At 39.4% G+C, this 17,779-nt stretch overlaps 1 protein-coding gene across 1 annotated transcript; it reads right to left on the bottom strand.

Moving 5' to 3' along the window:
* Positions 1–982: 982 nt before the first annotated feature.
* Positions 983–14,627, bottom strand: tbc1d25 (TBC1 domain family, member 25). The gene is made up of 7 exons (XM_059333711.1): positions 14,500–14,627; positions 11,669–11,778; positions 10,940–11,094; positions 8,425–8,552; positions 8,136–8,324; positions 7,140–7,415; positions 983–6,492 (listed from the first exon to the last, which is right to left on the bottom strand). The coding sequence occupies exons 1-7, from the start codon at positions 14,542–14,544 to the stop codon at positions 4,789–4,791; spliced, it is 2,607 nt and encodes an 868-aa protein (XP_059189694.1). The 5' UTR covers positions 14,545–14,627; the 3' UTR covers positions 983–4,788.
* Positions 14,628–17,779: the final 3,152 nt, after the last annotated feature.

Genomic DNA, 17,779 nt, shown 5'->3' with positions numbered 1-17,779 from the left:
GCTTCATTCAGACAAACTTCCCCACGGTGTCTCCAATATTATGACAGAGAAACAAAGAAAAAAGACAGCGTTTGGGAAATCCCAATAATCAAAGTGATAAAATGATCCATCTCTGAAAAACAACTGACCAAGCATTAGATAATGTACAGTACTTACTTTACTAGCAGTAGTCTGAAAGTATGAGTCCAGCACATACAGTACATCTACAGAATATCTGTGCAGGAGATCAACACTAAACTGATCGCTAGTACTGCACCCAAAGCCTCATGGGTAACATGGTTAGAGGAGACGATATCTCTATTTAACCCTCCTGTAGTCCTGGGCTCCTTTTTGACCCCAAATCATTTTCATCATACCATTAATAAAGGTTAACTTTCATAGAAATGCTCGATATTTTCAGCATATGTACCCCTCTGCTTCCTTGATAGATAAAATATATTTCAACTTTCTTCATACATTTTTATAGCACCCATGGTCCTCAGGGGTCAAAAAGGACCACATGACATTTGACTGGTTTTAGGAGGACAGTGAGCAAGAGGTTGAGGTCTCTCTCTCTCTCTCACACACACACACACACACACACACACACACACACACACACACACACACACACACACACACACACACACACACACACACACACACACACACACACACAAAAAGGAAGCCCTAATTTGGTATATTTGTCTAAAACTGACCAATAATAATGAAAAAAATATGAAAATGATATATACATGTTTTTGCTGTCATCTAAAAATGTACCATGTTTTCAAAACATAAGTTTCACTAAAAGTTGACATAACCTACTCTGTGCATTCCCACCAAGATTTTTCCCCCTAATATAACTATTGAAAAAAACATTCAGGTTTTATTACTTTTTTTATCTTGAAATGAGGCCTAATTTTGTATATTTCACTAAAATTGACCAATAATAATGAAAAAATATGAAAAGTATATATCAATTTGTTGGTTATGAGTTGCCTTAAAAGCTGAAAAAAATAAGTTGTTAAGTTGTCCTAAAACCAGTCTTGTGTCATGGGGTCCTTTTCGCCCCCTGAGGACCATGGGTGCATAGTCGATGGGAGGACTAACAAGGGTTAAATGTTTTACTTTGTCCTGATTTAACGTTGGAGTTCTCTCTACCAACGACTGGATTCAGACTTTATTTCATGAATAACTGAAAACATAAACAGTCCCATGTGTTCTTGGTATCAGACTTCAGAAAGCAGGCCTGTTGTTATTGACTCAGTCACATTCAAGTTGAAAAAACAAAAAAGCAGGAATAAAACAATTGACTCAAAAACAAAATGTAATATGTTCCTCATGATGAGAGCAATGATCTCACCAAATTATGTGACAATAAACAAGAACTTTTAACCCGCATTGCCATGCATTTGGTTCTGCTATGGAGCCCGCTAGCCCCGCCCACGTCCAGTCACTGCAGAACTTTGCCTTTTTAGCATCCCACATTACCAAAATTAGATTGCAGAATCAAAATAATCTCAACAGAAAACCTACACTTTCGCCTGCAGATTTAATTAATTAAAATGCAGGTTCTGTTGGTTAAGGTGGGCTGACTCTGACGCTTCACCACTACTGGACACTGCCTGAAGCAGTTAAATAACACTTCCTGTGTCCACCTTGTGGTACTAGAGACTCACTATTTATATCATGATGCTCTACGTCATGTGTCGCCCACACCATGTAAACTGGATGACCTGACTTCCTGTTCTCAGTAGGTCACACTATGATTATGATTATGATGGTGTAGGTGTCCTCATGCCTGAATTATTATCCAGCATGTGAAATTTTTCATTACTCTGCTGCCTTGCTCCAGCAACAATGTTGCTGAAAACTCAACCTTAACAAATGTTCATTGAAGGTCTTTAGACTGCACTGATCAAAGTTCAGAGCCTGGAGACAGCAAGAAAAGCACCAAAGTTGCATGGTAAATTAGAACTGTCTGACTGTATGGGCATAGGGTATATATAGCACCAAGCATCTTGTTTTTAATGCATCTATACATCAGCCTATCAAATTTCCTTTATCTAAGTCAAATTTAAAGGGAGGCTTTGACTTTGAAAACTGTTCACGATATTGAGCCAATTCACCATCGTCAAGGCACCATCGTCAGGGGCCTCCAGGGGCCACTGCCCCTGTGAAGAAGCCCCTGCTGTGGCCCCTGTGTCAAATTAATATTTCAATTATCAATTTATAACGATGGACGACGGAACAATTTTTACCTATTTTTTGTTCAAACAATATCTCATTGTACACAAAAGGAACCCCGAATGTGTACATTGTATAATAGTTGAATTGTGCAATAAAAGCTTGTGTATATAAAAGAAGATCATTCTCACTGTACTGCACTTTCAAAATAAAAAAAAGTAATTGTGCACAAAAATGAGAAATGTTATTGTCGTGCAAAAATAATTATTGTTGGTAAGTCTCATTGTTTCAATCAGCGTATTTGTATCTTCCAAATATACTTAAATAAGATTTTTAAATGAGCTAAAATAAAGGTGTTGGATGCTTAAATATCATCTTTGCCGTTTTTTAATGGGCCCCTCTGATTAAACACTGGCCCCTGCTTGGCCCCCACAGTAGAACTGGTCTAGAACCGCCACTGCAAGCATCCCTAGCTCATCAGAATGAAGTTACCCATTTCATGGCGAATTATCCGTCGCACAGCAACAGCAGTCCATGAAAAGTCAGTCATTTAACTGACCCAAATAGATCTGGTGACCCTGTTAAGGGAAGTACACCAACGTATAACAATAACTTCCTACTCTAGGTGGCACTAGAACTATGAGTCAGTACTGAAATGTCTCAGAGCTGGACTCTAATCAAGCAGGAGAAGTTTGGGGCAGACTGGACACGGACATCCCAGTTACAACTTCCCGTTTCATGGCGAAACGTCTCTCAGGCTACGACGACAGCATTCCAAGAAAAGTTAAACTTCTTAACATAAAGGTCTTAAGATTGCACTGGCCAAGTAGGTCAGGTTAAATCTCTAGGAGAAGTTCATTAAAGCACATTACTGTTTAACATATGGGTCTGAGAGCTGGTTGGTGCTCAGGCCTTAACAATAATCTCTACTAACACAATAACTTCCTCACACTGACAGTGAAAGGGGCTGCTGGGCCCCTGGCATGTTAGTGCTCAGGCCCTAAAAATAAACACCTGTGAATGTGCAAAACTTTTTAAATTAAATTAAATTCAATCGCTCATATGAACATGACTGACAGATACTCATTGCACTCAAGCTGTTTAAACATAGCTTAAAACCTTCCACACACAGGTCCACTCTATCTCACCTTACCTATACTGCACTTGGGAAAAAAAAACAAAAACATGTAACCACTTTTTACCGAAGCATTAAGCATTCAAGCGACATTAAACCTTTAGAACATTTTGTTTTGGTGATAGCAGAAATGGCAACAGATGGCAGGGTACAGCGGACACAGTTATTCATTTTGGCTAATCTACAGCATCAAATTTTAATGGTGTATTTGGGAATCTATAAGTGATCGACCATTTGTCTTTTAAAATATTCAGGGACATGTTAGATTAAAAAGCAGAGGCAACAGTGCCTTTAAGCCACCAATTGGATCTTTAAAAAAAAAGTTTTGTACTATATCAAAAGACAGATCAGATCATGTCTGTGGGGAAGTTTTTCACTCAGGTGGAAACAATGATGTCCTTGCACCAGTTCCTGCCCCCTGAGGTGAATCTGTGTCATTCTGTTGATTTGTATGCAATCACGCCACTCCTAAAATTCACTTTACATTTGATTCAAGTTTCTCCATTGCCACAGAAAACTTCTAAATATGCAGCATTTTTCTTAATGCAGTTTGTCAGTGGGCTCAGATATCCTCATTCTTTCCTGTTAAGGCTTTCGTGGACTTATTAAACGGTAAAATGTGTTACATGGGTCAAAAAAACGCTGCTTTACTTGTCTCTACAGGTTGAATTGTTCTAATATATTGTATTTACAGCGAATTCACAGAAGATGTATATTATTGTCATGGCAATATATTTGCCATTATAATATATTTATGTATACATTTTTGACCACTAATCACTATTATGACCTCATCATTCTATGTTGCTTCAAGACTTGGTAACATACTGCTACCTAGTCAAACCATAGGGCAAAAGTTAACTATGATCTTAAAAAACATATTTTTTGTATCGAGTGTCTAACAACTATGTTAATGTACTGTTGGTTTACCCTTTAAGGTTAATGGTGACAGGCTAGGTCAGGAAGGTTAGCTGGCCTTGTCTTGATTTCAAGTGTGGTCCTCAGTTTACTGTGTGACAGACTGACACCAGGGGTACAGGCTTTCCCTTAAGTTTAAAATAATGTAACTCGAGTGCTTAAGTTAAGACACTTTTGTGGCTAATTGGACAAACAGGAGCTTGTAAACAAAGTTCATAAAAAGGGCAACCCAGGCTAAATGCACCCACTTGGTTCTGCCAAACTGTCTGAACATCTAACCAAACTACCAAACTATGAGGTAATATAAGAAATGAAGCACTCTCATCCCAGCTTCAAGGACAGAGAAGAAAACGGCTAAACTTGAATTGCTGATAATAAAAAAAAAAAGAAATATCATGATGTTTACAGAGATAAGGATTATATGTATTCAAGCATACACAGAATGAGAATATCATTAACAGCCCATTTCAATGGGGGAGTCGGTCTAAAAAAGAACCACGCCTCCAATGGGCCACAGTCTGCCGAGGAGTTCACAGAGGATGGGAATCCAAGGATGTATGGTGGAGTCACGAAGTGGGAGAAAGAGAAACTTGAGCTGTTGGGGAGGGAATGGTGGTTGCCAGGTTATAGGTAGAGTTCGGAGACGATGACTGTGGCGATGTTAAAGGGCTGTAAATGGGCCTGGCGGAGATGGTTGAAGAAGGGGAGTGTGGAGCAGCCGTGGCTGTTGTTGGAGAGTCTGAGCTGACCTCGTCCCCTTCTTCTGAGTCCCACACTTCACTCTGTAAGTAGTCTGCAAACAAAGCCTTGGCTCGCTGTAGCACCCTGCTCAGGTTGTGGCGCCGCACGAGGCGATCAAAGTGCATGGCGAGCTCGTTGTAATCCAAGCTGTTCTTGATGATGTGGTCTCGGTGCTCCAGCAGGATGGACAGGCACAGGAACAGCATGAAGGGGTTGCCTTTGCCGAACTCTTGAGGTGGCGGCAGGGAACACGGTTTGATGCTGGTGGTCTCAGCTTTTGAAGAGTTGGGTGTGTTAGCTGCGGTGCTGGGGGATTTGTTGCTAGGCGACGGGAGATTGTTGGAGGACGACCTGCTGCCGGACAGTGAGGGGCCTCTTCCAAAGGACAAAATGGGTGAAGAGAGGAGGGAACGGGTGTGGATCGGAGATGCGACAGATGTTTTTACAGTGGGGGTGGTGGGGGAGTTAATCCCTGTACTGCCGAGCACTTGGGCAGAGGAGGTCGATACTTTTGGGACAGTTCTGGGTAAGGCCTCGCTTCCATTGGTTGTGGATAGGGATGCAGTTTTTGGGGGAGAGTCTGGAGAAGCACCTGGCCAGCTGGAGGGTGAAGCTGAAGATGTGGGGGAGACAGAGGGGCCAGTTTTCCAGATGGGCAGGCCACTAGGAAAGAGAGGAGGGGATGACATTGGAGAGAAACCATTGCCACAGTTTTTAATGAGAGGAGTTCTCTCTCCTGTGTCCTCCTCACTATCAACTGTGGACTGACGCCTCACTATACTTGTTACTAACTTGGGAGACACCAAACCTTGTGGCTGCTCAGCAACCTCCATATGAAAGCTCTCTTCACTTCGGGCAGTATAGTATTTAAACTCCCCGAAACTAGTCTGTCTCTCAAAAGGAGGAGCCTGTAAATCTGGCCTTTCCACGGTCAATGGATGACTATCATATTCACCAGCCTCGCTTCCCTTTACAGCGCCCCCATTTCTTCTGTCTTTCTCTTCTATGACGGCATTCCTGCTCACATCTGGTTCTTCTCTTGAAGGCCTCAGCATATGTCGTTTGCGCTGCTTCTGTTTTTGTTCCTTATCATCTCTGAGGCCATTCTCAAGCGTCTTCTTCTCAACTTTGTCCCTGCAGGACACCGTTTCACCGGTTTCCACTGGAGGTCCCAGAAGCTCCACTTCTGTTTCAGGGGGATCCGGGGGCAGGGAGCTCCAAGTTACTTCGAGCATCCTTAAAGCATCGTCAAATGCAAACTCTCGCTTGAGCTCCAGAAGCAGCCAACGGTAACAGAAGAAGAGGTCGTCAGCTCCTCGGGACACGAGGTAAGAGTAGAATTCAGGATCCGAGTACTGCAGAAGCAGCTTTAGATGCTGGAACTTAACAGACATGAGCTGCCCATCTGGCCGAAAGTTCCCCTCCAACCGTTTCATGATGCCACAAAAGCAAATGAAGGCATGTGCCTCATTGTCCATTACCGCAAGTATAGGAGAGGCAATATCACTCATGCCTTGACAGTACGATATCTGGAAAAGAACACATCGATACAAAGTTACAGAAGTCTACAGCTTACAAATAAAAACAGAATACTCAATCATGTAGGTATACAAATGTTTTTATCAGTAAAATAGTCTGCAGATTTTAGGAAACTAAAAGTTTTCATTGACAGAATTCTTTTAGTTCAAGGGTAGAGCATGGCCTCATTTATCATGTATATGCTCGTTTGTTACACATAGAATCCCACTCAACAGTTTCTTCTCATGCTTGTAAATGCGCAAACGACCCTTGAACTTGAGGGCCAACCAACCAGAGTATGACCCAATGAGGTAACATACAAGTACAACTTTACAATTGCATGATAGATAGATCGAAATCTATCATTTCTGAATGCGTACATTTTTGTTTTTATTTGGAAAACAGAGTAACCAGGCTACATATATATATATATATATATACATACATATATATATATATATATATATATACATATATATATATACACATATATATATATATATCAAACTCTCTTGCTCCCCAATGGTGAGCAACCTCACTTCATAGTTTAATAACATCTACATAGGGATAATTTGATAACCAGATTCTGATTAGATAAGATACTATCAACCCAAACCCTAACGCAGTTACAAGTGTTACAACTAATGTTTCTACACACCTGTGGATGTGTGATGGCGAACGTGGTGAGCAGGTCTGTGAGGGCTGTCAGATGCGGACTGTCTTCAGACCCTGCATAGTACGGATGAGCTCGGTCTGTCCTCAGGACGTCTTTTAGAACATTTCCACGGATAAACTCCAGGTCCTCGTGGCAGGCCCGGGCTGTCCACTCTCTCTTCAGCTGGTCATACTCCCTCGTCTTCCTCTTCATGTAGTCCATTCTCTCTTGTCCACTTAGTCCATCGGGGTAGACGTTCAGGAGGTAACGCCAAACAACCTAACAACAGCAGACAATACTGTAGTTAATACTCGATGGATCAACTCCCATTCAGGCTGCGCAAAGAGCAGCGGCTAATGTTAGCACAGATAGCTATGGACACTAGCTGAGTCAACATTGGCAAGTTTGTATATCATGCCACCGAATATACTGATGTGGATGCTTTTGATCTGCAAGTCACACAATAACACAAATAAATCAACGTTTCAGCGGCCACCTTTGTGTTCTGCAAGGTCAATTTGCTGCTTTTGTCAGTGGAGTGAGGTGGCTTTGAAGAAAGCATAGATAACCACTTCAGTTTCCTGTTGTTAAGGGCTTTCTGACAGCAATGTAAAGGAGTGACAATTTTTTATATAGCGTGCATTTAAACTGATAAAGGTGTTATTTTGGTGGCTTAAATACATTTTGTGGCGGTCCCTATCCAAAGCTTTACATATGGTCATTTCCAAAGCCACCACACTCCTTTGGCAAACCTCAACATTAAATATATTGTCTTTGTACATTTTCCCACTGAATATATGTCATAAAGGATTAGCAAATAATCACTCAACTGGGTTATATTTACTTTTCCCACAGTTATTTGGAATCAGAGTTGTACTGGAATGCTATGCCAGGAATCAGAGCTAGGATTTAATAAGAACCAGAATTGAAAAGCAGAGTTGGAATCTTAATTTAACCCAATTAAAAGGTCCTGTACTGATTATTTGACAGGTTCTCCACCTTGCGCAGTGAAGGCTCCACACCACCATGGTAGATGCGCAGTCTGAGTTCCTCGGGTCGTGTCAGCTGGCCCTGCCCGTTGAGGTAACTGTGAAACTCGGCGTCGCTCAGAGGGGGCTTGAAAGGCTTGATCTCTTCCCCGTAAGACCAGCTGAAGGCTTGCTGGACTCTAGTCAGGGTGCGGCCCACCTTAACACAAGTGAAACAGGCGCATAAGCAAAGACCCTGACTCATAGAGGGTAGAAGGTAAAAGTGACTGTATGAGGAAGGTTTGAGAAGGAGAAATAACCTGGGACAGTAGAGACTGGGTGAAGGGAAGAGCTGCAGAAGCCAGAGACCTGGTCCTTTCTGCCAGCAGCTGCTCAGAGCCAATCACGTCTTTGGGGCTTATGATGTCCCAGTCCTCCATAACAGGACCTGCAGGCAAATAAATAGTCATCTATTTTAAGTCTGCCTCTTCTTCATGTCATTTTTTTTATAATGCATTGTCAATATAAGTGATGGAGGGGAGACAAAATCCACAGGTTATGGACATTATGCACCATATCCACATATGGACGTTATGAGGTATTCAACTGTTTTGTGCTTCACAGAGACACGGCTGCATGTTAGTATTCTGTGTTTAAATCATAGACTGTATATAAATAATGGACATAAGGACCATGACGTCACCCATTGGTTTGTGGCTTGTTGGAAGCATCGAGTTCAGCGTTACACTCGTCGCCATCTTGTTTCCGATACGGGGAGCAGACCATATCTGGACTGTGGAGGAGGAGAGGGATCTGATCACTGACTACAGCCTCTCTACACCTCAACCTGACTGAGAGAAGCTGCTGCTAATTCATGTTAGCATTAACCGGAGCATTAACTTGGATGTTAGTTTTGAATTGCAAAAAACAAAAACAAAATGTATGTTACTTATCTAAGAAAACTGAACAGCGACTCCTTGGAGTCTCTGTTAGTCCAACCAAACACTGAACAAGACATTTTTAATGAACAAAACTTTCAAATAAACTGTCATTTAGTGAAAATACAGTTAGAGGGTCAAAGTTATGAGACCAAACCGCTAAACCTCCTATTTTATATCTATATAACGTTATATATAACTTTATTGACACGTTGCCGTGGATACGCATTGCTCTGCTTCTCTCCTTATGACGGCTCGCCTTGTTAGTGACCTGTCAATCAAAGGTAGCCCCGGCCTAAATCATACGATTCTTTATCTTCTATTTTCTTCTAAATGGGGCCATTATTTGCATTATAAACATCAGACTGTCTTGAAGAAGATTTTTTTTTACGAGCGATTGAGACCATAGTGTTCTGAAAAAATGTTCTGAAGTAATACATCAAGTGAGAACTTTTCTCATTTTGCATTAAAATGAATGGACAGAAATCTTTCTGCAGCCACACTTAATCCCCCCTGCTGGAATTTTTGGTGGAATGCAGCTTAAAGCTTGATTTCCACCGGGCGCGTTACTGCAGCGTCACGTCAGCGTCGCGTATGACGTTGCAAATAGGTAACACTCTAATCAATGAGAGCATTTCCACCGGGCGCGTAGCGTAACGTTACTGCAGCATCGCGTCAGCGTCTCTACGCGAGCATTAGGTAGGACTTCTATTTCTCCGCGAGACGCTGCCAAATCGCGTGAATCTCAACAGAGCAGATCGCACCAGACAGGAAGTCCGACTCAGAATCAGCGTAAAACACTTCCGCCCCTTTCAAAATAAAACACAATACGCAGTTCATGCAGCCTAAAACTACTTCACATCAACATTATGTTATGACCGGGGCACCAGATCAGCAATCAATCAATCAAAGGGTCTCAGAGGATCGGCGACACGGACGACAAGAGACTGATTGTTGAAGTGGAAAATCATACAATCATTTATGACATAAGATATTGTTTTTATAAGGATAGATGGTCAGATCAACATATCTTTCACCTCAGAGAAGCAAAGTAAGTTGGTTTTTGTTGTTGTTGTTTATTTTATACACACAGTTTATCCATAGACTGTATAAATAGAGTTTAAAGTTAATCACGGGATCTTGCGGTCTCCCGTATGGTCAGGATTATCGCGTGATCTCGTTATCTTGCGTGTATACGGCCGGCTCGCTAAGCTGACGTGCTGATGCTGTAACGCGCCCGGTGTGAATTGACAGACGCAGCAAAAACGCTGTGGAGACGTGCTGCTGCTGTAACGCGTCCGGTGGAAATCCCCAGTAAGGCACTTCCTGGTTTGCCTCCCTGCTCAGACCCGGAGGCTGCCGCCTGGTTTAAATATATCTAGCTATATATTTAAATATATTTATTAAACAACCAAGGTGAGCAGCAAACTGTGGATTTGGAGAATCGTTCAGGACTGTGGATTTTGTCTCCCATCACTGACATTGAAAGCATAGATTTTTCCTTCATGGCACCACGTTTATCGCTCCTAACACTGACAATTCACATGTCACACTTGGAAAACAATAATTCATAACCCTTACTATCAAAACACACCATGTACCAAAATGCACCATGTTTCTCTTGAGATCTTATCAGGCAGTGTATTGCCACCATATGTCCCAATTTTTCTGCTAAACAGTCTCAAATACTGCCTGTGTTGTCGTCATGAAATGTGAACCCTCTGAGAAACATTTCATTTCACTCATATGAGTATACAGTTCAGGTTCATACACAGGGGACATGTAACAAAAGCAAAAAATAAAAAAAGTGGAGATGCCACAATATGGAAATTAACTCGACTCTTTGGTTCTCCGTCTATATTTAAAACTTGCTTCGAGGGTACTCTGGTGTTCTTACTGTCTTCTGAAGGTTTTATGTCCATCTTGAGCTGCAAATATGGTTTGGCTGCACTGACAAATGCAACATCCAAGTCCCAGTCAGCTAGCAGAGAAGTATACATTTCAGCACCGCTCCGATCTCGAGACAGGTAACTGATCCCGAAATTCCGTTTTCTAGTTTGGAAGACAAAGAAGAAAATGCAGACATACAAAATGATAAATGGACTGCACTTGGAAGGATACGAACCAACAACCACAGTCGCCTATAAAAACAGTCAGGAATAGCACAATGGAGAGAGAAAGTTAAGGATGTTTACTATATGGAAAATATAACCGCAAGGTTACCCTTGAAAACTGATGTATTCCTGACTAAATGGTCCCCAATTATTTCACATTTTATTAACTGATATGACTTTTGATCTGACTGATGTGTTCTATGTATGTGTGTTTTGCTTTTGTTTGATTTATTTATTATTCTTTAACTATTTTATTTTTTCCTCCCTCGCCATTCAAATATGAATAATGAATGTTTGTAAACTGTATATTAATCTTCTTGCTTAATGAGCACCACTGCCCACTTTCAAATACGGACTCTGTCTGGATATTGTTGGGATGCCAAACTCCATGGACTACCTTTACCCCATGTACACCTGTGCTGTTTCTTTGAATTTGTGAATGTATGACTGCACCTGGAAAAAAGGAAATAAAAAGAAGTTAAAAAAAAAACCCAAAAAAACATGACTCTTACCCGTTCAGATCAAAGGCTCTGATCAGGATGTGCTGCAGGACCTCCAGCGATGTTATCTGAGGATCAACAGCAAAGGAGCGAAACTCCACAGGGAGCACCCCGTCACATTTCTGTAAAACACATAACATAAAGAATAAAATCCTGTTACTGAGGGAAAATATACTTTATGATGGCAAGTAGAAAATAACTCATGCTGAGATTTTAAGTAGATTTCAACTATCCCTTTGTGCTGTTGAAATGGAAACATGATCAATGATCTGGCTGAGTGATGTGGTGGTAATAATAATTATTACAGTTCATATATTCCACTAGTGTTGCATGGTATACAGATAACAAAGGGCTGTCACTATACTGCCTTACAAAGTCTAACTGCAGTATTTTTGGTCGGAATTGAGTTATAACTAAAATTGAACCCCTTGATGTCTGTTTTATCTTGTGACAAAGTTTCAGATTTTGTTTTTACTTTATTTCAGAGAAATAATTATATAAAAATTGCAGTAATTATAAAATCCAACTCAAAACCAATGCAGACAGCAGTAAGTTGTCTGCATTGAGTTGAATAGTAAAGACAAGAATAACAGAAATTATAAGTTTATTTGATAGGGAAATTATTATCTAGATAGTGATTAAGTAAAAAAGTGATGTAAAATTATATCAAAACTAAAATATAATTATAAATATAATTTTATATTATAATTTTAAGTCTAAAATACAGAAATATTTGAATAGAGGTGTTAAACACTTTTAAACACACTTATAACAAAATCAATTTGAAAATGTTTATTCACTGAAAACAAAATATAAAAGCTGAAAGAAGACAACAACATTGTAGTTACTGCACTCTGTTTTTGCATTACTATTAGTAGTAACTACATTTTTGGGGTCAAATGTCAAATAAATCATGATTTTTGAACATAAAAATGACATCATAAAAGACATGTATAAATAAGTGTCATATCACTTTCCTACCTATAACACATTTGGCTGGTCAGTTAAAAAACATTAAAGCAGTTTTTCTCAGTTTTACCCTTTGCGTAGTTACTGCAGATAGGCTTTGTAGGGCAGAATACCTTGCAGTTAAAAAACTATATAATACCACATTTTTAGTTATAATAATAAACAGGCACAAACACAATGGGGTTCTGCCCTTTCAGGGTTTTTTGTTATAAAAACACACAATCCAGTTCTTACACGCTTTCTTATAAATACACATGTTCCATACCATTAAGCCTTTAAATTCTACTAGAAAGAAATCCTCCTCCTCATCATTTTACACCACTTTCCCATCCCACCTCTCATATTCAATTAGGTCTTGCATTGTACATTTTCTTGACTAACCAATCTGTACCCCACTTTACCTTTCATCTACCCACATTTAAACACATCATTACCCACTTTTATTCTACCTGTAGTATTTGTGACACCTAGCAACCCAACAAAAAGGAAAGAAAGTGAAAGAGAAAGAAAAAAAGAAAAAGGCCAAGAAACTGGGACAGCAGATTGAAAATTTAAGTGACATACACACAACCTAAATATTGTACAACCCAATCGGCAACCGGCTTTCTGACCTGCCTTCACCAGGCTGACTGACAGCAGACATTTACTGATTTACTTAATAGTTTTCATGTTGGCTTAGTGGGATGAAATCATCAATGTTTATATGCATTGATTAACTGATTAGATTTCCTGCCCACTGTAGCGAGGGAGGGGAATCTGCAGTGAAACAGCAACATAAACAAACAAACAGTCAATGTAAAAGGGGTTAATATGTTTAAAACACATACAAGTAAAGGTTTGTGTGATTTAAAAATCTGTCTGTGCAAAAAACCATGATGATGATGATGGACTCAGTTTGGATCTACACATTTAATTAAATGGAAAACATTTATGATCAGATGTAGAAAAAATTCTCCCAGGGTGGATTGGCCTGAACACTATTTGTATGGCAAATACCTAAGTAATTCATTTTCTTTTTTTTTAAATTACTTGCTTGCTTAGATGTGTTAATATGGCTCACAGAAATGTGTAGAAGAGATGATACATTTATGTTTATTTGATCGCAATGTAATTCTGTTGAACTATGTATATTGTATACTGCAGCTGGGCAGTAATTACATTTCATAATTTATCAATCACAGGTATGTAAAAAAAACAAACACTGTGTGTAGTTTGTCTGAGAATAAATATCTTATACTCATTCAACCGTGTTTATATTTTGGAACATATCGTGAGGCTGTGAAAAAAACAAATGTGTTGACTGCATTAGGTGATTCTAATTGCCCGCGACCAGAGTCCCGATAAGCGATTAAAGATAACAAATCAATGAATTAATTAATTAATATGAACTGAAATAAAGGCCACGAGCTGCTTCTAGTCCAGGTAACATGTGACGTCACGTACACGCACGCACTAGCTGAGCAGGCAGGTGACATCATCAGCTCGAGTCTGAGAGGTTTCACTGCTCTGAGTATAACGTTGTTGTTGTTGTTATTATTATTATTATTATTATTATGGCACAATGTTGAATCTTAGTAGATAACAGTTATGATGTCGATTATAATGGAAGATAAAAAGATCGATTAGCACTTCTAGCTGTCATAGACAACAAACAATGCTGTCGATAAACACAATAACGGGAACAATAACGGGTAGCTGGGTGGCCACGGAGGACACACTGCTCCACAGCCAGAGTTATAGGTGTTTTATATCGAGGTGTATCATCAGACTATGGGTTGGAAACACGAACAGAGCGATAAATAAACAGGATAACGGGGCTAGCTGACTAGCTGACGCTGTCAGACTGTTAGTCCGTCAAACATTCACCATCCTACCTTGACTTTGACCCGGACCACCCCCCTCTCCTCCTCTCCTGACATCTTAAACACTCCGTTTCTGATCCGGCTGGTTTTCTGGGTTTTGTTTTCCTTCTACGCCGACATGGTGATCAATAACATGATCGAGTAGCACTAGCCCAGTTCCTCTTGGTTCGTGATCTTCTTCTGCTCTGATGGTACACAGGGCTTACAGAAGTATGAGCGCCATCTACTGGACTATAGTGGTGTTAACCCTTAAATGACCAGACTGGTACTAGTCCACTGCTGGAACAAGTATTCAGTAGAAGTCCTGCATCTTTCAAGATAATTCAAATAATTTACCCATCTAAAGTTTTTTACAACGATTTAAGAAAGACATAGACTTAAACTGCTCTTTCTGTGAAGGACACCCTTAAGATGTTTTTCATTTATTTTGGTCTTGCCCTTTCTTAACTAAATTATGGGAAGATATTTGTAACCTGATTTCTTTTTCGATTGAACCTCATTTGTCCCTGTGCTTTGAACATATACTGTTTGGTTTCACTGACTTTCCTTTTGCAAAAGAAAAACAATACTATATCATCAATCTCATGATACAGTTAGCCAAATGGCATATCCATAAATGTCGTTACGTTAATCAAAAACCTCTCTTTCTTGCCTTTGAAAATGAAACCAAACAATATATTAAGTCTATTAAGTAATCTACCAACATGAAAGCTATAAAAACTTTGAATTTATGTACACTTTACAATGTTTTTGTATGAAAGCTTGCCCCTGTATTGTTGAAACCCCCTGACGGCGTTTTGTTGGTGTATTTTCTTGTATTGCACCATGTTGCTTTAATAAAGTTTTCAACAAAACAAATACTTACTCCAGTAAAAGTACACAAGTGCTATTAGCTTAATATATATTGTACTATTACTATTAGTAAAGCCCCTGTGAATATTCTATTATTATGTATTATACTACTCGATTATTACTATGGATGATTAAAGCTTAAGTAGCATTTTCAATTGTAATGTGTCAGGATTGAGATCATTTTGACTCATTTCTAAACTGTCAAGTTGATCAATTATCGACAATGCATTAAACTGACCATGTGTTTTCTATATAAAGTCTTGATCGAAAAAATACTAATTGAAGTTTGAAGTTTTTTATTTTGCACAATACAGTTTTTCTCAGTCACTTTGGTGCATTTCTCATATCAATATTAACATTTGCACAACATTTAGTCATTTTTGCTCATCATAGTAGCAGTTTGTCATTCTATCCAACAAATTACAAATGCGTTTGGACAGTCATCAACTGTTTTCATACAACTCTCTGCTGTTTTATAACATTATTATTTGCTTATGTCATGTCAGTCAAAATTAACTATACTTGTGAATGCTGGATAGTCATTCCATATAAAACTAATAGTCCTCATTTCATTGCTTGAGTCATTACATACAAAAATGTTGAACTACTGGTCAAAATCTGTCAAGCAAATGTTATAATTTTATAATTTGATTTTAAAATATTTTTTCCCCCCTGAAAATGTCTCCTAAATTGAACAATTTCTCTCAGGTGAACCTCACGCTTTCACTGAGGAGAAGGGCTGTGTGAAGCATTAGTTGCAACCAATGATAAGCCACTTCTCTGCAATCACTCAGAGCTGAATCCCATAAACACTTTACAACATATATGAAGCAAGCAGGACAAAGAGTGGACCATTTCTACAACACTGTGACAACGAAATGGAAGGTCAGCCTCGTGGAAGAGGGGTGAGGGTGCAGGGGGGGAGGGGATGACATGTGATGACATCACAGCAGAGTCCTGCAGAGGGTGGATTGGTAACTCGAGGAGATACTTTCCTCGCTGCATTGCAAGAGATGATATTGGCTGTGATGTAGATGAAACTATGAGGCCAGACAGAGAGGAAGGTCTGGATGTGCATGAATGATTTACAGTACTATGTATGTTACTACAAAGACAAAAAGGATACAATGGAATAAAATACTGAGGTAGAAAAAACAAAAATAAGAATAGGACAAGGACACTTAAAAACACAAGATAAATAAATAGGTAAATATGGTGCAGTGGCAGTATAATATTATTATTATTATAGATTTATTAATTCTTAATAGAATAATATTAGATCATAATCATTTTGAGTAAGTGCTGCTCTCGCATTACAAGAGCAAAGTTCTCCATGTGGCCTTCATTAAAAACAGCAGCAACAAAACACAGTGTTGGGGAAGATAAAGCATTTAATAAGCTCACACTAGAAGAAGTTGAACAAAGGGACAAGATACATATTCCCTGAAGCTCTAATAACAAGTTATTATAACAATCTAATAACAGAATACAAGTTCAGAATGTTTCTAAGCTTATTATCAGGAGAGCAGCAGAGAGGATTGTGACACATCGTTCCTCACCTCATGTCAGTTTATAGATTGACACATTGTTTTCTATACCTAGAGCATGCCATTTGTAGGTAGTGTTATTTACAATGTGTGTGTGTGTGTGTGGTGTGTGTGTGTGTGTGTGTGTGTGTGTGTGTGTGTGTGTGTGTGTGTGTGTGTGTGTGTGAGTGTGAGTGTGTGTACGGTTTGTTTGTTTGTGTGTGTGTGTGTGTGTGTGTGTGTGTGTGTGTAGTCCTGTGTCATTGTCTTTTTTTTCCATCCAACAAATATCTTAATAATTAGAAATGAACTAATCAGTGGTAGACATTAGTGAGTGAGTGGAGGGTGTGTGTTTGTTGGTATAAATCATGTGTGTCCTCACCACACATAATGCTGCCATCTGTTACTTAATTTTCATCTTTTTACTTTAATCACCCATAAGATGATGCCTTGTCACACACTCAAGCAGAGTTCATATCCAAAACAGCAATACATTTTACAAGTTCAGATAAATATGATCAAGTGTGGGCAAGAAAAAATAAACATGTCAACAGCCAGTTGTACATCAAATCTAAATAATGTCTAAAATATTTCAGGATGTTGTAAATAAACAATTTGTATGCTGTTCAAGTTTCTTTCCCAGTTAGGAAAAAACATAAGTTTCACTTATAGAAGATACTAAGATCAACTGGTGTACAGAATCACACATCTGACAGCCCATATCCGAGGGCAGCACGAGGCGTGTGATTGGTTGAGGTTTGGGTCAGAATATCAGGTAAGCCAATCAGACGCAGATTAGAGCAAATGAGGGCGGGTCATCATACCTTCGGTGGCTGGGATGTAGCACCACCAGCACCTTTCCGGTCATGAGATTCCCTCTTGTGAAGCATGCTGGGAAATGTATTTCTATAATA

This window comes from Centropristis striata, chromosome 5 (assembly GCF_030273125.1).
Source record: "Centropristis striata isolate RG_2023a ecotype Rhode Island chromosome 5, C.striata_1.0, whole genome shotgun sequence".
Lineage (NCBI taxonomy): Eukaryota > Metazoa > Chordata > Actinopteri > Perciformes > Serranidae > Centropristis > Centropristis striata.
The sequence above is the reverse complement of the archived record's forward strand: the minus strand, read 5'-3'. Positions and strand labels throughout refer to the sequence as shown.